The sequence below is a fragment of the Colias eurytheme genome, chromosome 9 (genome assembly GCF_061535395.1).
Source record: "Colias eurytheme isolate Ceu_HAF_F1 chromosome 9, ilColEury1 Martin Lab GWU primary, whole genome shotgun sequence".
Taxonomy (NCBI): domain Eukaryota; kingdom Metazoa; phylum Arthropoda; class Insecta; order Lepidoptera; family Pieridae; genus Colias; species Colias eurytheme.
Window position 1 is genome coordinate 4,626,790 of NC_142988.1, and position 24,820 is coordinate 4,651,609.

Here is a 24,820-nt window from a genome sequence, read left to right on the forward strand (position 1 = left end):
TGCTCATTAAAATAAGCTATACCATTATACAATTCAAATGTATATCTTAGGAGTTATTTGAAAAAAAAAAACTATAGGCGCGCACGAAAATGAATCTATTCCGTATTCGCTCCGTATCGATATCTCTATCCCGGCAGTGCAGGTAGGTACCTATAGGTAGATATTATTTTATTTATCATAACAAACAGGAGATTCATTTTATTTACTCATCTATACATATAAAACTCAAAGGTGACTCATATACTTAGTGATCTATCAACGCACAGCCCAAACAACTGGACGTATCGGGCTGAAATTTGGCATGCAGGTATGATGTTAGGACGTAGGCATTCGCTAAGAAAGGATTTCCCGAAATTCTTGCGGGAACGGGGAAAAACGGGGATGCACGTACAAAGTTGTGGGCGGAAGCTAGTACTAAATAAGCTTTAAAACTACAAGATGCTTGTATAAAAAATAACAAAGCGTATTACTTCCTGGGACTCTACATGCTCTTCGCTGTAACTAGGTAGTCTATCTAATACAGCTAGAACCTACAACAAAATAGGATGATGTCAATTCATAATTCATTATGTAGGTTGTATGTTTGTATGCGTGTTTATGTAGCGTCAGGGCATCCCGCGGTACAGCGCGTGTGATATCAAATATCGCGCTGTTTCAATTGTCTGGGTCTAATCCAATATCACCATCCACATAATTCCGTTGTTTTGATGGTTTTGAAAAGATTGTTTTATTAAAAACCAAGTTGGCCTTGTATGTTTTGCTCCTTATTTTTCCTTTTTTTAAAGATTTTTTATCATAGAAAGTATAGGTTATTACTTATTATTGTGATGCATTGTTGTCGGAATAGTGTAGGTTTTGTACAAGAACAGGATGTTTAGCTATCTACCTAGCTACAGTTCATTTGCCACAATTGATCAAAACTAGATGGACTTGATGTTTAAGCATATAGGTACCTAGGTACGAAATTGTGTAGAGTAAATAGGTAATTAGATGCACCATACCTATTTAGTACCTAGATCAAATAATCATAAACAGAGTAGTTAGGTAGGTAGGTAATGACACAGGGGATTTTTCAAATTGGCATAATCGAGTTATCTCCATCAATCTGATACAACAGACTAAGATGTAAGAATACGGTATTCCGTATTCGTAGACTATGATTAGATACCACTAAGAATAGATGTTAGTATCTACCTTATTTATGACGCAATTCGGCAGCAAGACAAACCAAATTCATTGGAACATTGAACCTCGCAGCTCGCTTAATAGCTTCACGCGTAGTAAAAATAAACTAAAATTGATTTATCTAAGTCATTATAAGTAAGTGCTAAACCAGTTACAGCTCTCATAAATTTACTGTTTGGTATCAAAGATACGCCGCGCCGCTATCAGCGCTGTCGGCGCGACGCAAGCTGTGTATATTTATCTTGCTATATCTCTCCCTACATCACTGCAAACAGAATAAATAAATGTGTTCGCCGCGCCCGGATCCAAAGACCCTCACATCGCATCGCTAATCCAAAATGTCGGTTTATTTTTCTATGTGAGGCCACGATACAAAAAACAAAGCGGAGATCGAACGTGCCGCTCATTTAGAGAGAGATAGATGAACGCGGTAACTGGTCCGCAACAGGCGGAGCACAAATACATCCGCTTCTATTGGCTAGCCGTGAGCATTGCCCGCCGCCTGCGTCAAGCGGCCTATCTGATTCGACGCTTCGGTACCCCTCCCGCACCCCTCGAACCCCAAAACACCGACCTTTCACGACTGTCGCTCCGATTCGATACGACCGAAATGCCTTAGTTACTTCAAGCGCGCAGTGTGGTGTAGACGTTTTCGCTGTTATTTTCAGCAAATATCATAAAACTGGTTTCTGTTTGCCACGGACTTTACTTATGTTATCTGTAGTGAGTTTTGTGCCTGGACTTGAAGTTTTGTTGGATTGTCTATATTAATACAGGTATTGTGTTTTATAATATACAGAAAGTAGTATAATACAACATTAATAACAAAACACCCCACAGTTATTAATATTTCTTAGATAAATCTATCTTGAACGCGAGTAATTTATTGCCGGATGATCGAACGTAAAAGCGGTGTCCTCGTAATCAACGTAGGCCGGTCGGGTTGGCAACGCCGCGCGTAAATAATAGGGTAGGCGCTCGTCTTTCTCTCGCAGCTGGCGCAGCGCGGCAACGTCGCGCTATCTGGCGACCGTGCCTCCACCGCTTTGCGCCACGCCGCGACACCGTGGGGAATCGCCCGCCGTCTCAACCGAGACGCACTGAGCGTAATTTATATACCTACTACGTTGGAATGAACACTGTTGATAATATTGATGTTATAGCAAGATAATGTAGACAGATTAAGATGTTATGATATTTCTTTGATATACATTAAAACACCGAAACTTAAACCATTTACTAGTTAATATTGCCTTACCGGCTACTTATACGAATAAGAAAATGTACTATACAATAGAAACGACTCGTGGCCTATTTGATTAAGTTTTATCAAGTCTATGATTATTCCAAATGCTGAAAATTCAAGGCATAATGATGAAAATAAAACTTGTTTACAGATATCGAGCGGGTGTTTGTGAATGCGTAGCGCACTCTGTCGGGGATTGGCAGAGTGAGGTAGCGAGACGCGCGGGGAGAGGGGCTTCTTCCCCCTACTTCAGTTTCTACGGTGACTGTGTCGAGGGAGGACGTTTACGCTTTTTGCCGCGCCAAAGGATCGTTCGCGCGGCAACTTTGAATAGTGTCAGTGAACGAACGGTGGATTGTGATAAAGAAATGTGTGCCGGAATGCAGTGAACCACTAATTGGATGCAGTGACTGGATCACTTATTGGATTGCAGTGTTTATTTGGATTGATATTTAACAACCTTCCAAACTGGGGATGCATAAGATGGAGCTAGGTGACAGCGTGTACGCCGCTGAGCGTATCATGAAGAAGAGAATTAGAAAGGTGAGCTTATTTCTTTTGCGAAAGCGAACGCAGCAATATATTGCGCGCTTACGACACACGTTTGCAGATCACATATCACACGCCCGGTGTATTTTTGTGTATTGTAAACTGCATGTTTCGCAATAAACAATCGCTTGCTTGGCTTGCATTGAAGACAACTCGCTTGAATAACGCTCGGTAGATAGGAATATGCAATGCTTCAATTTTAATGTAGATTATGTGTATTTAATCCGCGCATTGTGATCCCGTGTAGCAGCTGTTCAGAAATTATCGCAAGGGTTTTGGATTTCTTTTCATCCATGTTTCTTGTCCCTTGTTATTATTATCGGGGCTCCCCTCGCGGGCCAACTTAGGAAACTGAGGGATAGAAGTTCAATGCGTCTTATGAATGGTGTTCCCTTCTTGAGATCGCATATTTTATATTTGATAGTAAACAAGTTTGATGTATTCATTCCTGGTGTTATGAGTAACCTTGTGACTGTCCTGTAACCTGACACGCATGATAAAATAATTGAATTATTGGCAGTTTTGTCGCAATCGCTTCAACTTGTTGGTTTTATTCAGTTTAGTTAATAAGACTGCATGAATTATTTGAAGTCGTCGAGCCTGCAATCGAGGTAAGTGATAAGACGTTAGCAATTAATGAAGTGGCCGAGTGGAGTAATAACATTGATAATGCATAGGAATGCATAGCACGAGTGACACGACATACCGTAGTACTTCTTATCGTATTATTAATAAGGCCCTCTAAGGATCTGCATTGCCTTCACGATACTTCCTATGGTTGACTAGGTATCAATATTTATTATTTTTGTTGATTTACTAATAATATTATAGCATATTTTTAAGTTAATAGCCGAAGAACGGTGAATATAAACTTTTCTACAAACTATAGAACAAATCTTCTAAATGTTGTTATAATATTTGTTATTTCGTGATTTATTTTAATGTAACTAGTTGAAGCCTAATATCGGTTTTGTGACATGCGATTTCTCTGAGATTTACAAATTATATAATGATAAAAGGACTACAAAATTGTATTTTAAGTTACATTGCAGTCTTATTTCCTATAGTAATGGAGCTAAAATAATTTTGAAATACACTTTATATTTACATTGATTCAGAAGGTGCAAATCATATTAATGTGTTTTGACTTTTTATACGCTAAAACGCGTACAAATACATAAGATCTAGGCTATCAAGAATGGACAATCCAACTGAAACAATGTCTGCATGTATTTTTTTATGTTAATACCTACATAGTACATAAGGACGAACATTAAAAGGTCCTACTTTTTTTGGGAAGACGGTAAAAAACTAGATTGTGAGTCACCAAAAGTAATTTACTGATTTGCCTATCTTTGGACAAATCTATCCTAAATCCTAATATTATAAAGCTGAAGTGTTTGTTTGTTTGAACGCGCTAATCTCAGGAACTACAGTTAGTCTTATATCACCATGGCTGGTTATTGCAATTATAATATGAATTTGCCAGTCAATTCAATTCACGGCGTAAACTGTCTGGAAATAAGAGGTCATAATACGGCCCCTGGTCCGATTTGAAAAATTATTTCGGTGTTAGATTAACTCGTTTATCGAATTAGGCTATAAGCTATTTATCATCGCGCTCGCTAACTTGATAGTTTACACTATTTCCTATAAAAAGGCGGAAATTCGTATGTGAAATAATAATTTACAGTGACTATAAACTATTGTTATTATTTATTACCAAGCGTTAAGTTACAAAATGTTCGTAGTAACATTAGTTTGTGCTGATAATGATTTAATACCTACAAATTAATTGTGACTTGACTTTATAATATATATTTTCTTTAAAAGAGACAATGAATTAGGTTGGGTTTTCATCTTATGAGATGGTCATTAATAATAATAAATTAATAATATTATAGGATGAAACTAACATTCGTGAATTTGTGAAAAGAAAACTGGTAGCTGGTAAAATGGCTTAAATCCTTAGAAGTAGGTACCTACCTACTTACTAAACATAAAAATTAAAAACATCAATTAAATTTTCTTGTACTCATTAAGAACTCACAAATCGAATCTATGATTATACATATATTAAACTAGCTTACAGTTCCCGGTTTTGCCCGCATATTCAAGGAAAATAAGATATTTCTTAAATAAATACAATAAAATATTTCAACCCGGTAAAAAGTAGCCTAATTTGTCACTCAAGACTTTACTTACTATCTCCGGAAATAAAAATCATATCATAATATCACTCCATTACGAAATGAAAGAAAGACAAACACGCTTTCGCATTTATGATAATATTAGGGATGCGAAAGTTTCTATAACATTTACGTATTCATGAGTCACGACTAAACAAAAACACCGATTTAGACGTAATTAGGAATGAACAGTTGAAAATCAACATTTCCCACATTTTCCCCTGATTTTCCCGCGCTTTCAATGTCACAGGGTTTATTAATGAACTGTATTTTTTCTTGTGCTCATTCTCAGTTGAACCCTTTCTGCTAAGATAGAAATTTGGCTAAGATAGTGACGGTAGCTTTGCTCGTAACTGAATATAAATAGCCTATGTGCTTTTGCATACTGTAATCCATCTCTGCTCACATTTAAGTTTAAATCTGTTTAGCCGTTCTGCCGTAAAACCGATTCAATTTTCAAACGTTTGACTACCTATATAATACTCGCTACAGACCGCGGGTTGACTCTCGTGGTACGCCAATAAAAGATACCCGATGTTCTTATCCAGATCTTTATTTATCTGTGTAAGTACCAAATATCACAATATAAAACCCATGCGGTGGTTTTGCGTGATGGTGCATTTACACAATCTTGCGAATAGCGAGGCGAATAACGAACACGCATATGTAAAGATCATTCGCTACGCTTACGCGAAACTTAAGGCAGTTTCGCGTAAGCAGTTTTTAGAATGTAATTCATCCGACATAACCACGAGGGATGTACGATTTCCTCACAATTTAAAAAGGACGTAATCAAAGGGAAGACGTAAGTGGAAACAGTGATTTGCAAAGACTTGTAGGAATGCTTCGTCAAGTGATGAAACGAATGACGAATACGAATAAATGCGCCTTGAAAGAGCTATCTTCACGTCTTCGCAAACTTTCTAGTGTTTACGTTAAATATCTATTTGTAATATGTAAAAGATTGGATGCAAAGATCATTCTCTCATCTCTTTTACAGTTTACACCATTTGTCCTAAATAATAAGCATTTCATTCAATATCTAAAGAATTTCCCTGGATGATTGTTTATGAGTGGGTATCAGTTGTAGTATATGAATACGCAGACAATACAGACATATGTATGTTTTCGTTAAAAAGACTAATCGGCTCATTAGATATTCCTTACTACACTCGCTACTTAGCCGTACTATTTGCATTACTATGGTAATTACTAATCATACGACCTCACAAATGAAGTGATCGAAATTCTTGTTAACCACATAATTAACTACATACATATTTTCTTTAGAAAATGATGGTTGACTTTGAGTGATCAATAAACAGTTCCAATATACCCACTGTAAATGGAAATATGTATGTCGTGGCCATATCGTAGATTTGCTCATTTCATGAAATGGCCAACATAGTTTGGCCAGATCGTTAAATCGTCAACGTTTCACGATTTGATCATCGACATTTGGCCAGATCGTATAAAATATCTTAGAGAGTCCATTAAACATTAAAAAATTCAGAATATTTTAAGAACTTGTTTATTGTCATTTAAGTTAGTGCCGCGGTAGCACCGGCGAATACGAGAAGCGAATGGTTTTTTCAATAGAAAACAGTTAGGTTAGGTTAGACTTTAATAAACAACGCACGAGCCGAGCGAGCAAAGCGAGCGTGCCGCGGCAGCGGCCGGCGAGTGCCAGAAGTGAATCGCTTTTTAAAAAAGAAACAAAAATGGTCGCATTTCGTGAAATGGCCATCCACGTTTGGCCAGATCGACGATCTGGCCAAATGTGGATGACCAAATCGTGAAACGTTGACGATTTAACGATCTGGCCAAACTAAATTGGCCATTTCATGAAATGAGCAAATCTACGATATGGCCACGACATGTACATGGAATAATATTATGGATAAATGTGTTCATATGCTAAAAACATCATTCCATACTCCATAGGTAGTACCTAAGATCGAGAGCAATATCCCAATTCCCAACTTATCGCTAAGTATATCATAATTTGTCTTCACATTATCCACTGCTACAATCGGTGAAGTAAACATCTTGAAGAAGCCGGCATATAGAACAATATACATTTCAGTGAATGTGCCATAAAGCTAGGTAAGAACCGGTAAGTTCGATAACATCAGTCAACTCGTCACCGTGAAACTGAATATCAGTAAAAAATTCTGTAACATTTTTGAAAATAATTTTATGAAATCAATCTGAAAATGATATAATCCAATTAGACCACCACGGGTCCTTCGGGCTTCGTGCCTCATTATTTATTACTCGCAGCCTAAAAGTTTCCGAGACCTCTGCAGTCAGCTAGCGCCGTGTCTAATTTAGGAAACTACTTAATAGCAATACATTTCTCCATCAACTAATATTCAACTTTACCCCAAAGTTCATAAATACTTTTATTGAATAAAGGCGGTTCACCGCGTTATCTACAGAAACGACTCAACATAAATGATATGAGATTCAGTTGTAAATATGAGTTTTATTACTCTGCAATAAAGCTTACATTTCAGTGAATGTACCTTAAAGCTAAGTAACTCCTACAGAGCGCTGTGGCCCTGGTATCTTGTAGCAAACGCGCCAGTATACGGTTGAACACCGAGCGGACGTTGAAAGCGCATGCTCCCCGCCATTAACGCTAGCCAATCAGCGTTCAGCAGTTGTCGCGCCTGGTAAAAATATTTTAACACTGCACTGCAGTAGGCATGTATATTATTCTAAAGGGTTTATTGTTTTCTTCATTGTATTATAAAAGAACACCATTTCAGCGAAAAACACCGCTTCTACTATTAATTTTCAAAATTTCATTCTTTGCCCATCGTGTCGTGTTGCACAAATACTTCGTTCAGTCTTTTACGAAATAATTCAAGCAACTTTGTATAGATGGCGCTATAATAAATTTATAAGAATTCCATTTCTCGTTGAAATTTAGCTAAAATGTGTATAAAGTAACTATTCCAAGTGAAGAGTTTGCTATATGTTACATTTTTTAATTTAGTTGAAGAAAAATGAAATCTTGGAAATTCTCAAATACGATTTGTAATACGTAAGTACCTACACCAAAACCCACTCAATAACAAAATATATTTAAATATAAAATAAATAACATTATACATCATTATAGATCTTTCATAATTAAGGAACCATCATAAAAAAAAACTAACGGTTTCTCAATAAAAAGCACCAGTGACGCGCGACGAGGACAGCAATTTGAAACGAATAGCTGCACTCGGAAGCAACACAAAGCAACCGAATTTTCTATAAATAATCGCCTGACAATGCTTCTCCGTAATTTTATCCATCCCGGTTTTAGAATGAAATAAAAAAGTGCAACCGGAACAGGACAGAGCAGGCATGGAGACGATCTTCGTTCTATTTTTATCAAGATATAAATTCTTGAAACGCACGCTGAATTCTTGAATTGACCCTAAGTTAATTCGTTTGCCGATTGATATTCACAGTTATGTCATCTACAATTTTAAAAACATCGTAATATTTCAGTTCAATATAATATTAACTTACTAAATTACTCACCAGAATTTAGCATTTACAAATTTTCCCCGTTTTTGATAACAGTACTTATATCTTAGATATTACAAATTAAAAAATTGTGTCACCGAACACTCCATACATTTTATAATTCTGAACGCGATCAATTATAACAGGGGTCTTATATACCCTATGCGTAGGTACTCTCACCCTATGGAATATAAAAAAAATGTTCTATGTGAACTGGTCCCCTATATTTAGAAAAGCATACTTAATCGCATACGTGTACGCTCGGAATATTAAAGTAGTGAATGGGGAAACGTCATATTGCAACCCCCACACTAATACAAAGCATTGTCTGTCACGCACACATGCGTGCGACATTCCGTTATAAGATAGCATGCACAGAACAACTAACTGGCGCAGAGGAAAATAAACTCAAAGAGGTCGATAAAAGATGCATTATCGATTATAGGGATATTGCATTTGAAATGCGACACCTCTATCCGCGACATTGATCTCTGTTTTAATTTTCTTTATGAAACCGCAGTGCGGTGTCTACTTCAATCGACTAGCCAGCTTTCGTTAACGGATCTTATTTTACGTCATTCACCTCAAAAACATTTAAAATTAACTTGAATGATCAAATTCCAATGAATTCTTCAAAACCCATTATCTTACAAGGCATTTGTGACTTCGCGTAAAGATTAAACAAATTCGTCTGAATTTTAAGCGATTTCCTCTTATCCACCTCACCTAACGACTTATGATTACAAGAAAAGAAATGAATTTGTCCACCAACAATGAACACTTGAGTGGTTGGACCTCAAAAGAGATAAAAAAGGGGCACCAGTCGTTCAGATCCGGCGTCATTATGCGCTCGCCGGCGGTCGTTATGCCCCACGCATTATTATGTAAATATATATAAAACGAAATGGTCGATGTTTTTGTGCGCCCTTATCTGATACAGATAAGAATTGTAATTAGTCCGAGATCCAGGATACGACGCCGCAGGTGACGCTTTCCCACGTTCTATTGTCTAATTGCATAATTTTGTTTAACACCCGGCCATATTTATCGCAAATCAATAAAACATTTACAGTAATTGTTTTTTAATCTACATCTGTTCCGTTAATAATTATAAATTTGGTAAAACTTACGAGATTTATAACTAGCTTATCACGATATACTCCTAGCAGTAGCCATAATATGTAAATTTTCGTTATAAATACAAAATGAAAATGTAGAGCATGAAAATTAAATAATGAATTATAACTTCTAGTTTCCTACGCAGATTTCAACGGTTGTAATAGAAGTATGTTTATGGCGGCAAGATCACCACTCTCGTCGGCTAGTGAGCCGATGAGAGTGGTGATCTTCAAGACCTAGTAGACTAATCATTACCTGTAGACTCACCTAGACCTAGTAGACAGGAATTTGGCCATCAATACTAAGCATACAAAATTATGATTAAGTGCCATTCCATAACTATACCCAAATATTACACTGCTCCTCACTATTCGGGTCTTATTTTTTAATTAAAAAAACGAATAAACATATCTGGATATTATATATCTATTGAATTGGTATATTATATCGTTACAGTCCTCTAAGAAAGTAATATCTCGCTGATGTTAGCACATTGTTTATTAGATTCAATAACAATGGAATGTAATCAGTGTTATGAAGGGTCGGGATAAGGGTCAGGTTATTTCTAAACATCCCCAGCCCTCGCGTCAAAACCACCCGCTCGCCATTATTATGTTTTTTTTTTCTTATCCGACTGCCGCAGGGTGTGATCCCCTTAATTGAGTTATTACAGTCATATTTATTTTACGATTACACTAAGCAGATAACATTAAATCATGCCTTTGTCCATTTCCTAGTCTTTACTCTGTGCTTTCAATAACTAAACGCATCTTAATTGCTACTTCAATATAGAATTTTGCACTTAGAGATTATGTAGGGGGTTAACCATGATGCCATGAACCAAACAAATATGGGAAAATGTATGGCGCTAAACGATTTTTTTTGCACGCTGGAATTAAGGATTAATATTATATAATATGTATTAATAATTAAGGATCTACTGCTTTAAGACGTGTTGATAACCCTCTAATCTAAGTCTTTTAAACATTGTAGAAATATACACGTCGTGTTTTTTGGATTACGACTATATTACCATGAGATTGTGTTTTGCTGACGAGTTCTGCGTATCTTGCAAAACCATAGAATAAGTGGTTCGTGACTCCGTTACCCGAGGTTACATTGTCTGCACAGATAGAAACAGCCTCAGGAGTACCTAAACCTGGGTCCTTACAATGTAGCTGAAACAAGGTAAGGATAAGTCTTAACAAACAACGTGCACCATTACAAGTGTTTGCTCTCCGACTTAGCGAGAGGGTCGTATTCCCTTTGTATTCGGAAGACCCTTTTTACAATGCTCGCGTAATTTGTTGGAATTCTCTAACGAAAGCTTTTAGGCCAATCAAGTTATCCTACTAATGAGGAAGCGTTTTTGATTAAAATTCTTAGGTACAAGTACTTCTCTGTCTGCTGTTTACTTTTTATAAAAACCTCCAATTCAAATACAGGGGAGAAAGAAGACGAGACGAGAAAAGATACAAGCACCTACATATTTGTATTTGAAGATTCCTCCCTAAGAATAAGTAGTAATACCACTACTTAGCAAAATGTATATGGGTAAATTTCCAAAACTTACTTCAATACTGCCGAAACATTCGTATACGAGTGTCGTCCTGAACCATAGTTCACAAATTCGTAACTAGTAGGTACAGTAATTTCGTGATAGTCATTCGTGTCCTATGATCACGTCCGAAAAACCATTTTTGAAGCGAATACGCGAATCTCAAAACGAATAGCGAGTGCACTGTTTATATGCGTGATCTCTAGTCGCCTCTCTATTCGCACGAATATGTTAACGAACCATAAAATTTATTAATACATATAGGTATGTTTATGGAAATGTTACGATGTTTGTCATTAAGAATGATAGATTTCATTCAAAATATATACGAGAAGGATGACTAAACACTTTAACATTTTTCTCTCTTTCGGGGCTATAGCAAGATTACGCTAGTTTGAAAACTCTATCACTTTTGTAAGGGGTTGCTTTAATAGGGTTAACTATTTGTTTAACATATTAGACATTACTGTGAGATCTAAAATATGTCTAGTTTATTTGTTAGAACTTGGATTTCTAGGTAGGTATTGATTTCAGGATTCTTGCGTATTCTTATCATGGGTGCTTATTCACGTTTATTAAAATTCCACATAATATTATTGTGATTAAAAAATTTAACTTCTCTGTCGTTTGTACTGAGGCTTTGTCGTTTTTGTAGTTTTATGTACATTGTATAAAGTCAAACAAATTAATATGAGATAGGACGGAAAATTTTGGTAAGATCGTTGTATTTTTGTATCATTCTGGTTTACATCACGCATTATATTTATTTTAAAACTTTGGTAATTGGTACCCTTGACATAATATTTTGATTGCGATTATTATAAAATGATGCTTATCAGGTTATTTTTTATTATGTATCAAACGTGAAAATATTACTTTATTGTCTAAAAGAAAATACATATATAAAATATGATACATAAAGTAGTAAGTAACTACCTTAGGTAACTACTATAATGCAATAAATACATTTTGAAAGAAAACTATTTCGATCAGTTAAAAAGTGTCGCTACTTGCTGTCGCACAACGTCAAACGAACACGAACAAGAATCAACCGGTACTCGTTGCTAAGTGGAGAATCTACCGCATTATGTTGTATCCTTGTCTTTCGCAATAAAATCCCCATACAGATCTCTTTATCTATCGTATAGCTATGCTCTTTCCTCGTTATATTTTCTACCTTATCTAACATATACCCCCACTCTTCACACACCACTCCCCTTCCTTGTCTATCATATCGTTTTTGTATCTTCGCACACTATGTTCTCGCCTTGTCTTTCAAATAAATGCGTTTTCGCCTACTTTACCTACATAGCTCCTCGGCACTTCTGTACTCCTAGTAGATTTGTTACGAAAGAAACGCTGATTTTGTAATGCAATATTGGGAAAAATAATTATTTATTTATATTTTTATACTACACCCAGCTACAAATTCCAGTAACTAACATTTTCAACACCGGTTTTGTCGTAAAGTGTCATTTGTATTCTTGGTAATAATAATGATAAATGTAGGGTATATAAGCAAATAAATACGTATTTATGACTTTATCTATTCCATAAAATAATTATACTTTGCACGTACAACTGCGTGGAGGTCTCATCGTGTACAGAATATTCATTCATAGCTTTATCTCTGAGGATTTTTATACTTAATGCGTTCTTATTATGCATTGTATTTATCATTCTAAAAAATGTTACGGTATCATAGACTACTGAATATTCTTTAGTGCCAATAGGAATTACTATGAGTACCTAAATATATAAGTATATTTAAGTAGGAACACTTTATATTAATTAAGTTTAGTGATAATAGAATGACTTTTATCAGATGGATAAAAAAGTTTTATCGTAAATCCTAGCTTCGGAGATAAAACGCAGCGTTGTTATAAAATCATCGATAGAGAGATGGAATATTAATGGGGCATTATTACGTCGGCCGCCTCCGGCTTTAAACGTTTTAGTCCTCCACCCACCCTTTTACCTCCCTTTTGACGCCTCGCGAGGGCTGTCAGCTTCGAAATTAAATGGTAAAATTAAATTTTATTTGAATACATACCCTCAGGATTTCTGAAATTGCCTTCCTTACGGATATCGAGATGTTATTTCGTACATTATTTTTTATTCCATTTTAGCACGCCTACGTGACACGTGGAAGCCATTATGATAACCTTATTCAATTAAGATTTTAAGTTTCGTCTCTTGTTTTTGTCACGTATTCCATTTTAGATACACATACACACAGATAAGAGAAATAATTTAGTGGAATGGTTTACATTAAAAATTATACATAAGTTTGGTTAGATACTAAAAATATCCTAGATAGGTAAATTATTAAATTATAAAGAAAACTTCAATTGCACGCCTCATAAGCGAAGCGTTGAGGTGGGTACTACTGTCACTTCGCGCAAAACATCTGATTTTTCAAACTTAAAATGTCTTTATATATCATACATTGCACTTGTAAGATAATACATACACACACATATTAAGAAAAAACACTATTTTTAACGTTCATGATATTTTTGATGTCATTTTTGTTATTTAAACTAGTTAAAAAACAGTTTAAAAAAGTTCTGTCTTGGACGTCCGTGTGTCTGTATGTGCGGATCCTTTTTCTTGTTAACACGATAGCGACCGAAATACTTTACTAATCGAGTCTTTTTTTTTCTCTTACGCTTGAGTATGCTCAGGAATAGAACCCTTTCATTTTTCAGGGTCTGATTCGATGTGGTTTAATTGTTATTAAATAAATAAAAATAATAATTAATAAATATTTATTAAAAAAAAATTATGAGGCGTGCACTTTTGGATTTTCCAAATTATTTATAATGTAGTGTGGGTACGCTATTCATTCTACGTACAAGCAAAAAGAACAAGGCGATGATAAAATCTACATTTTAATTAAGCATGTGAAATGTGCTGCATACTCAATTAGTTTTGCGGAGCGCGATTCATGAAAGCAAATTGGTTTAGCTGAGAGCCGGGCAGCCAGCCGCATACAACGTGATCACATCATACCTATAATACGTTTTATCCCATTCCTCGTGTAATTAGTAAACTGTCGCGTGCTCATTATAACGGCGCGAATAATAATTACGAGCGAAATATAAGAGGTGTTGTTATTATTTTATCTTTTCACCTCTATTGATGGAAGGTGAATTATTTTACTGCTTGCTTTTATATAATTTTATTCTAGTGTGTGTGCTCTATGCACATACTCTGGAATAATATTAAAGAAACATATTTTCGAAAGACAATGTCTGAATAAAATAGGCCGTTGACGATAGTGTATCGGCGAGAAACACTCAAATTATGCAGTCGTTGATAAAAACTCTTATCATAAATTGTTGTATTATCTTTAGCTTTGCGTTGTATCGCATGCTTAGGATATCTCCATGTGCAATGTTTTACATACAGTAAATCTAACAGTTACAAATTACAAAGTCGTGAACGATAGCATACGTTAAGAATTAGCGCCTTACAAAGTAACATACATGCAATATGTTGGAAGGCCATAAAAGGTTCGTTAATTGATAGTCGTAGTGTCGTCGCGTTGTCACGCTTTCGCCGCTCTAATCGCAGTCACGCACCAAGTGGCTTGACCTGACTTCTCTCGATGTTCGACGCGGTTATGCCGTGCGTACTACGAGCATGTGACGTGTGAATTAGGTGACGACTGACGACAGCGAAGCGATGGAATCTAATACATAATTAGTTCTAATGTAAATATAAGCTATCGTTTGTAAAGAGGGGTTTGCAGTAAGATTATTATAAAAGCCCGTGACTCAACCCGTAATTCAAATCTTATTATTGAATCGTTTCATATTGCAAATACAATAGCATAGGAGTTAGGACTAGTTTCATATTTTACATAAACATAAATTCTGTCAAGTCCACACGATATTCACCGCATATGAAATTAAGTGAAACATGGCGAATTCTCCACGTGTTCATCTAACTCAACTAAACTCGTGTGAGGTACAAGCGTAAAGCAATTTGCGAGCGGTGTTTAAGCGTCTGATCGGTCCCCAGGCTCGGCAGCGGCCAGGCCATTAATCCTGCCCCCGTCCCCCGGCCGCCGCCCCCGCCCCGCCGGAGTAAGAGGCCGGAGTGCCCTTTATCCGCAATTCTTTTGTAATATCCGCAGTACGATTGAAGGAAGTGCGAATTTTTATGTTGATTAAGGCTTTGTGGAATTAAAATTTAAAATGTCTAATTAAATGAACGAGGTAGAGACACTGGGGAAATTAAAGTTTGGTCATAAACTTGTAGTTTCAGATAAGTACTAGACCTCCTCTCACCTCTGATTTCTATTAGAATTTCTATTGACGTTACCATTAATACCAAAACCATCACACCATTTTGTATTTTTCAAATGTTCATTTTCCATGAGTTAGGTACCTATTCCATTCACGAAGTGTTTAATAAAGCTGCCACGCATTGCTTATTCCCTGGTCATAAATCTGACACTACGTTATCCCACGGACAAAGGGAGAGTGCCGACACAAATTGTGTTTGGTTCAGACGAGACGAGGCTCTGGGGTGACAAATGGCTCAAATTGCAACTATAAACTGGTTACTTGAGGTATTGTCCAATTAATACGGATCTACAGGTTGTGTAAATTACAGCCAATGCAGATATTATGATGCATTTCATTCCTTCATTTCTAGTAAAGGTTTTAATTTTTTGATCGGAGATGTTTAACTAAAACACTTTGTGTATAGGTACAGAAGTAATTTAGAATTATGAAAAAAAAAAGCCTTTAAAAGAGCCCATCGGACTACTTACCACGCTAAAATAAGAACCTTGGCTATAAATAACAAGTAACAGCCATCAGAAATCGTTTCATTGCAAAACGACCACCAAATAACGTATCATTCACACAACGTTCATGCAAGATAACAACCTCAGATTATAAAACAAAAGCAGTGTAAATTGCAACTAGAAAACCGTTTACGTACCTATAACCAAAGACTAGTCGGAAATCGAAATTGTCCCTCGATATCTGGCAGCGCGCCAACGCTCGCGTCTCTTTGATTAGCCGCTCCGCTCCGACGGAGTGTGATTGCGAAAAATAATTGGTCTTGATGAAAGGTACACCAGTGTAATGAATCAGTTTTGATGAGCCAACGCATGTTTGTGTTTTGGGGACGACAAATTAACGAATAATTTATGTCTTTTAGTTAAGAAATGTAAAGCTAGAACGCAAGTTCTACGCAAGAACATTTCTGTAAGAAAAGTTACAGGCCGTGTTTCGTAAGTTATCTACCTACCTACCTATCTTATAACCAGGATATATTGAAATCCGTACGTAAATATTGTAAAGCCGGTTCTTCTCTCAAAAATAAAAGGACGCACGTCTCTCTTAAAAAGAATTTAAGCTGTAAAACTTATACAATTTTTGGTAAGAAAACCTAATCAATCTGAAACACTTTTGTTCCCTTTAAGTAATAGGAAAACGTGATTATACTGTTGAATACTCCATAAAAATAAACAATGATAACTGAATTAAAAACGCAAAAATAATCTTATCGGAAAATAGCAATCGCTCCTATAAATTTAGCTAACGCAAAAATCGATAGCACCTAGGCGCTAAACTTACCTATAGCAATAAAAAACAGGTGTACGATGTTCATAATTTATATAATCATCTAATAGAGTAATTAATAACGTAAAACCAGTAGCGGAGGCAATTAAATTATCGGCGTAATAAAACGGAGCGAACATAATTAATGAGTCGAGTGTTCCTACGCGTTCATGTATTTTTATTTTTAGCTCCAAACACGTGGCTGGTCTTTTAATTTAATGGGGAAATGTTTAGATCATTTCGTTTGGAAGCTTATTTGCTCGATCTTACCACTTATTGAAATATAAACTAAAATAGAATTGCCGCGCTACGGTGCCTTCTTTATGAGATTCTCATTATCTGAGAAATGAGCATAATCAAAAACAATCATGTCTATTCATTCCGTAACTATTTAGTTTATAACGAAAAATAATTATTTTACAAAATAATTGACACATACATTCCTTGTCTAACAAATATTAAGTATCTATACCTACCTACCTACTTAATATTATAAAGCTGAAGAATTTGTTTGTTTGAACGCGCTAATCTCAGGAACTACTGGTCCGATTGAAAAATTCTTTCGGTGTTAGATAGCCCATTTATCGAGGAAGACTATAGGTACGCTATATATCATCATGCTAAGACCAACTGGAGCGGAGCAATTCGGGTGAAATCTAGCGGAACAGCTAGTCTATTATAAACGTTAACGTTATATGTACCAGTAATACCATTTTTACATTCATATTGTTTTAGATACCCATTTCATTACTCCCTGAACGACTACATATAAAAACTCGGCAATTATAACAACTGAACCATAAACGAATCAAAACCAACATGTAGGTACCAACCTACTCCGTAGGCAGACCGCAGATAGCGACCGTAGTCCAGAAACTTGTCATATATTAACGTTTATTAGTTGAGTAGATGTTGCGATAAATAAAATAAATCTTTTACTTCCTAGCTCTAACACCTGCATATATTTCTACTAAAAGTTGTTTGAACTCATCTAGTTATCATACTTGGTTTATCGAACCAATAAAATTACTCATCTTTCATAGCATTCAAAATAACCAAAAAGTAACACAAATATACCGCCAATCTATTTGTTTCTATCTTAGATCATTTCTTTGATCGGCACGAAGAAATGTTAATAACTTCATTTTTGTCGAAGTTACAGATTCACAGAAAGTCGGTGAAGTGAACTTTTCTTATTGTACCTACGTTATTTTATGAAACCCCTATGATAATATCGATGATTAGTATTCATCGCACCATCGCTTAAGGGGTAAAATAAATACCAATAGGTACTGTTATGACTTTAAATTGATATTCATGCGGGTCGCCTTCAAAAGCTATTTAAATGAGAACAATTCAAATTTGTTTCTTCGTACCTATGGGAATGGATTTTTAATATCCTTCATGGGCGAAAAATATTTTTTCCAAAGTCATAACAATTCGTTAACCCTTGCTTTCGCGAATATCTCCAACTTTGGACCCGCTCATGTTCTGTGTTTAACGTCTTTCTCGATTTATGTATTTCGAATTGTATTTGAACTTTTAGACGTCTGTACATTCGCGATAGCTCTCAGAATATTTCAACCCGCGCACCTATAGAAGCTCATGAAATTCAGATCAATAAGATCTGTAGCAACACAATTCTGAAAAATGCAATTAAAGCGTAGGTTCTACGTTTTAAAGACATCATCCCGATAAAACTCATTTCTTCGCTGGAGAAAAGTTATTTAGACTGTAAGAGTAATTCTCATATTTGTACAGCTTCATAAGATTTGAAAGATGTAGGTACACCGAGGTATTAAAAATCGTTGTCATAAAGGTTTTGTGTGAATGATTTATATGCAGTCGTTGAGAAAAATATCAAATGTAAATCTGCAACGCTGCCTAGTTACTTCATATATTATCTAAATAATACATGAAGTAACTAGGCAAGCCGCATAATGACTTTGTGGGAAAGCAATTGGACATTATGGAAAAAACGGACGTACATTTGACAGACGCGTAGACTTCTTAGTAAAACCACAGAATACATAATAGTAGCTAAACGCTACAGAACGGACACTCCGCCTCCCGCCAAAATTAAACACTTACCTCACCCCGCACGATCAGTCTAAGGGTGACAAATCAACATCGAGCTATGCTGCGCTGTACTGCGCTGTGCTGTGCTGTGTTTCTTAAGCTACGTTTTTTTAACAATTAAACGATGCTGCGCTGTACTGCGCTGTGCTGTGCTGTGTTTACGTTTAAGCTACGTTTTTTAACCTTCCTATACTCGCGCGTTGGTCTGTGAGACCGACGAAACACATTTTCGTAATTATTTTTATGCAGGTAAATCCTGTGAAGTCGAGTTCCTTGCTAGTTTCCGGATTTGGGGCTAACTTCATTTTAGTGCAGGTCGCGTGGTCGGCAGAAGTTCACGTATCATAGCATTTGGCGCCAATCGGTCCATGAGACCGACGCGAGTATAGGTGCAAGTTTTTGTGTAAGTATTAAATTTATATATTTTTTAAGACTTTGAATACTTTATGAAGTATGTTTAGTAAAATATATGTATGAATGTTGCTTTAAATTATATTTTGACCAATTTTTTAGGCCATACTTCATGTCAAAATGAACGATGATCAAATCAGATTGTTGCTGGAAGAATCAAGTTCTGGTTCTGCTATGAAGACGAAAATGACAGTGAGGTGGAAGACAACGTGGAGGTACAAGAAGAGACACACGACACCGAGCAAGACGATGACAATGAAGAGATATCTGAAGTTCCCGTGAATTTTACTTGGGAAAAGATGGACAGACAAGGCTCAAAACTAAGCCAAACATAGATAAATATGTGCTTTGATATGTTTATTATTATTACTTAGAAGTTTATTATATCAGTAAAATAATTAAAAAACTAAGTATGATCAATACTTTTTTGTTTCAGTACATCCTAAACTTTAAAAAAATTGTTATAGTTGTCGGTTTTCTTAGTAAATATATATAGTGTAGGGGTAAACACTATCGGTCTGTGACACCGTGAGCGAGTATTATATAGGTGTTACAAAAATTGGCGCGAGTATAGGAAGGTTAACAATCTAGCTCAGTATAAAGTAATCAGCAGCTCGTGTAGTCGTTTATCTCGTCAAATATGACCCTATTTTCAAAAATCGTAAACATTACGACATAGTTGAATCCGATGAAGATGAAAGTGAAGAAGAAGCGGATATGGATATTTTATGTGTTATTTGTTTACGTGAAAAATACGGAGAATTTTAATGAATTTAATGCGGCGATGGAGGGGCACGCAGCGTGCTCCAAACCTAGCATAGCTCGACTCAGCGCAGCATGGCAGAGCTCCATAAAAACATAGCACAGTTCGGCACAGCGCGGCTCAGCACGGCGGGTAGCGCGCCTCGCTCGAGACTGCTGCGTTTTTAAACAGAGCGTAGCCTCACACAGCGCAGCACAGCATGGTTTGTTTGCATCCTCATAAAAATATTAAGCGAGCGAGTTGACCAAACACAGCACAGCGCAGTACAGCGCAGCATAGCTCGATGTTGATTTGTCACCCTAAAAATGGTCCACATTTTTCTACAGGGACGATACGCAACGAAGATTGACAACATTAATCAAATTGACTTAAAGTAATTTTATTATTTTGGATTTGTGATTATCGTTTTTCGTAGAAAATGGTTAGATATATTACGGATGTATTTCATCAGAAAAATGCGAATTTTTTTTTACGCTAGTCAAAAATGAGCCAACCATAAAGCGTTAACACTCTACAGTGTGACTGTCAAAACGATAATTTTGTATGGAGTGTCCGGGGTGTGGTAAAACCTAAACTCGTTTCGAGCTCCCGATATTTTAGGTCTGACATACTGTAGAAATAAACCCTAAAAAGGTTTTTAAAGCTCTAATCGCTGTGATTATTCTGATATATTTAGCTAATAAAGCGTTTCACCTAAATCTACCTACAAAGATAACTGGGTTCAAACCTGTATTGCAGTCACAATCTCATATTTCTCTGTCAAAATAACCTTTTAAATAATATCATGTTCAAATCTCGGAAACTTATAGCCATAATTAAACTAATTGCCACAGAGCTATTCACAATAGATACGTTAATTATGGTTAAGAATTAATTAGACAAGCTCCGATCGGCTCTAATTGGCGTCTATGTTCCGAAGACGTGGTCCGCCCATGGCACGATTACTACCATCGACTCTGCCACTTTTTGTGCAGCGTGCACATGTTGGAAAGTCGACTCTATCTTACGGTGTTAAGGGTGATATTGTGAGCACATGTATTGTGGTGAGTCGGGCACGAGTACGCGGGGGTGGAGGGAGACGAAGCGGGGGCGGGGCGGCTCTCCCTTCGCCCCGCCCGTCGTCCAATCGCCGCTCGACAAACGACGCACTCACTTTGTTAACACGTCCCAACTAGTCCTTTTTATTTTTTGGTGTGCATCGTTTTTGTAACGTTTTCGAGTTGATGATGGTCTAAATGAGTTTAAGTTTAACTAAGTGTGGGGTATAGTGATATTGCTTTTGGTTATTTATCAATATTGATTAAGTTTTGATCAAGTTTTTAGATGTTTTTGATGAACTTTGATTTCAAAAAATGAGTGTTAGTATTTAGGTGCTTTTCCTTTCTCATTCTGTAACCATGATTTTATCCAATTGATTTCAAATGTGGGTGCATTATTATGTTTTTAAGGGTATATTTATTATTTGATTGTATGGTTCTCCAAAATAATGGATGATTTCACATAAGTTTTTCAAGTACCTTAGATACGTCTGATTCTAATATCAGCTCAAATTAATTAACTGTCGAAGAATAATCAATACTTGGAAATACTTAGCACCGTTGAAGCCAGTAAACGTCATTACAAAGTCACTTCGCTCAGTTGTGCGCCGACTCACCCTTCGTGCGCGAAACCAATAAGACGCGAGGGTTTGAAAGTTAAGTCGGGTTGAGGAACGCCCTATGTGTTTTTGTGGGTAACCAAAAATGGGCTTTATAGCTATCCGGAAATAGTCGACAATAGAACAAGGTCCGCTTGTGCGGGTAAAGTGAAAGGCCGGTGATAAATATGCAGGAGATTGGGCTTTGCGTGGTTTAATGAAGTCGCCACAGGTGTTCTACACGGCCACTGGAGACTCGCAGCTTAGCTTTGATTAGTATTGCCGTAATCACAATTTTACGGTGCTCATATTGCAATTTTGGGTTTTTATGGATAGAAATTAAAACTTGGGAATTTTAAGGTTTATTAATTAAAGTTTGAATACCTTGCGTTGCGTTGGTGCTCTACCTTGTAGGTACCTACCGATAAATCGGGATGTAGTTTCAGAAATAAACTCTTTCTTACACTTAAATAAACAAAAAGTTGTATTAATTTAATAAAGTTAACCAACTGGAATGTGCCGTATCAATAGATAATCTTCAATTTATAGAATCCTTCAAGATCAAGCGCAGCCTAGTTACTATTTGAACATTACCTATTACTTTTACCTTTCACAGATGAATATGCATGTTTGTGTATGTATTGCATGTGGCTTGTATAACGGCATGTATTTGACAGCAACGGTATGTTTTGGGTTTGATCCCGGGGGAGATACCGCGACAGCTGTAGGGAGCAGGTGCGCCGAATTACACTCGCAAACCGGCGCCCTGCCGACCTGCTTACCTTACTAATAGGTATATTATTACTTAAAAAAACACCTCATAACATTTATTAACGTCGTTCAAACAAAATGTTCATACGAAAAAAGCTAAATTCAAACACATTTTGAGCCAATTAGGACTCGCAAAAGTCAAAAACTTTCTATGTGTGGGTAAAATTATGACGAAACCCGTTCACGTAGTGAGAATCGCAAATTAATCTGCAAGGCTGTGTTCCACCCTCCTGCCGCTCGGCACGCCATCGGTCAGTCACGCCACGCCAGCCTGCCGTAGCACTCGTTTGTAAGTCGATATGAACCCACGAATAACCTCGTTTCTTTCTCTTTTCAGAACAAAGTCGAATACTACGTGAAATGGAAAGGCTGGAAGCCGAAACACAACACTTGGGAACCAGAGGAGAACATTCTCGATCCGAGGCTCATTCAGAGCTTCGAGCGAGGCGAAGAGTTGAGACGGCAAGGCCGCAAGCGGGAACGAGAGCATTCGCCGGTGGAACGGGCGCGCAGCGGCTCGGAGGAGCGCCACCCGCCGCCCGGCAAACGCAAAGCTGAAGTATTGTCTAAGGAGTCGGGCAAGATTGGAGTTACAATCACCATGAGCCCTCCGGCAAAGAAGCACGACACTCCAAAGGTGAACGGGGGCAGGACTCACACGCAACCTCCTCCGCCGGCCGCGCCGCCCGGTGGAGCCCCCGCCCCCGCCTCCCCCGCTGCGGAAGCGGCGGCGCCCAGAACGGGGCCCAGAAGGGCGCCGCATTCCCCTGAAGAAGCCGACGCGCACACTCCCCCTGAACGAGAAAGACGCACGGATACCCAGCCGACGGCGACAGCCCCCGCGGAACCGAAAGGCGCTCGACCGCCGCCTCCCACGACGCAGCAGGAGGACGAAGACTCTTGGGGCGAAGCGCCGCTCGCCCAGCCCGCCCCTCCTCCCCCTCCGCCGCCTCCCAAACGTGGAGCCGCGTACTGGTCGGCGCGGTCGCCCGTGGCGGACCAGATCTTCATCACGGACGTGACAGTGAACCTCCAAACGGTGACCATCCGGGAGTGCCGGACACAGGACGGCTTCTTCAGAGCGCGCGAGAACCGGCCGCTCGACGTCACGTAAACCCGGCACCTGGTGACCGTTGCGTACAAATTGTGTCTAAGACGATGTACAGACTTAGGTAGCTAGTATTTATTTAGTCCCTATTAGAACGCGGTAGCGTCGACTCAAATGAACCTCGAAGATTGAATGTGATGTGTCGAAAGTTCATAATATTCGGATATGAGTTGGTGAGGTACGTGGAAAGTGATAAATTACCAGTTTTATGAAGCTCGTGTGAAACTTTTTGTTATTAATTAGACATTTGCATAATGAATTACGTTATTTGAATTACTGGTTACACTGCTGGTCACTCCTAAAAACTTTAAGCTTTTTTTTTCGTACTTTGGGTCCATCCCATGAATAGTGCAATGATAAAATTCTTTTGTGCTGATTGACGGAAGAATTAATGTAGTACCTCACTTTTTGACCACCTTTTGTATATAGAATAAATGAACTATTGTCAATTGTTAAAAATAGATTGTCTATTATTTGTTGAATTATTATTAACGATAATAAGATTCGACTGGTGTACGTACCTGTCAAAATGAGCTAGCGATAATATTAGCGTGTTTATAATTTTATACTTCACAAAAACGGCTGTTTTGTGACATCCTAATGAATCGATCTAGAATTATCTACATTAATTATTTATCGAGAATTATTCGTTAACAAAAATGAAGGTTCAATAATATGCAATAGCGTAGTTTAAATTGTTCATGCGTTCGTTTTCATGTATTTATTATCTTTAACTATTTATGGTATTCGAGGAGTGCAGGAGCGAATCTCTTTTATAATCTGTGGTGTATCCACGTGTTTACTCTTTATTGGTTAAACTTTTTGTAAATAGTTATGTACGAAATATTATCTGATGAATTCGTTTTAATGAGTTTAAACTTTTGTTGTTGTTATTTATGTTTTCCTTGTCTAATTTGCATTTCCTTTGTCGATTGTCTTGTAAACAATGATGAAAAAACTACTATGAAAAAGTCAACGAATTTAAAACCTCAGATTTATTAAGCCTAAATATAAAACATATGAAATATAATTATTATGCTAACTGAACTGTATTAGATCGCTAATTTTTGTGTTCCTTATATTGTTATACCTATTT

At 37.1% G+C, this 24,820-nt stretch overlaps 1 protein-coding gene across 1 annotated transcript; it reads left to right on the top strand.

The window, feature by feature from the left end:
- Positions 1–1,819: 1,819 nt before the first annotated feature.
- On the top strand, positions 1,820–24,695 carry Pc (chromodomain protein polycomb). The gene is made up of 3 exons (XM_090105454.1): positions 1,820–1,961; positions 2,583–2,974; positions 22,954–24,695. The coding sequence occupies exons 2-3, from the start codon at positions 2,906–2,908 to the stop codon at positions 23,728–23,730; spliced, it is 846 nt and encodes a 281-aa protein (XP_089961580.1). The 5' UTR covers positions 1,820–1,961; positions 2,583–2,905; the 3' UTR covers positions 23,731–24,695.
- Positions 24,696–24,820: the final 125 nt, after the last annotated feature.

Bases quoted from the DNA above. Each gene is read 5' to 3' on its own strand.
- Pc (XM_090105454.1), top strand. From the start codon at position 2,906: ATGCATAAGATGGAGCTAGGTGACAGCGTGTACGCCGCTGAGCGTATC. The intron at 2,975-22,953 runs GTGAGCTTATTT...TTCTCTTTTCAG, and splicing joins TGAAGAAGAGAATTAGAAAG to AACAAAGTCGAATACTACGT.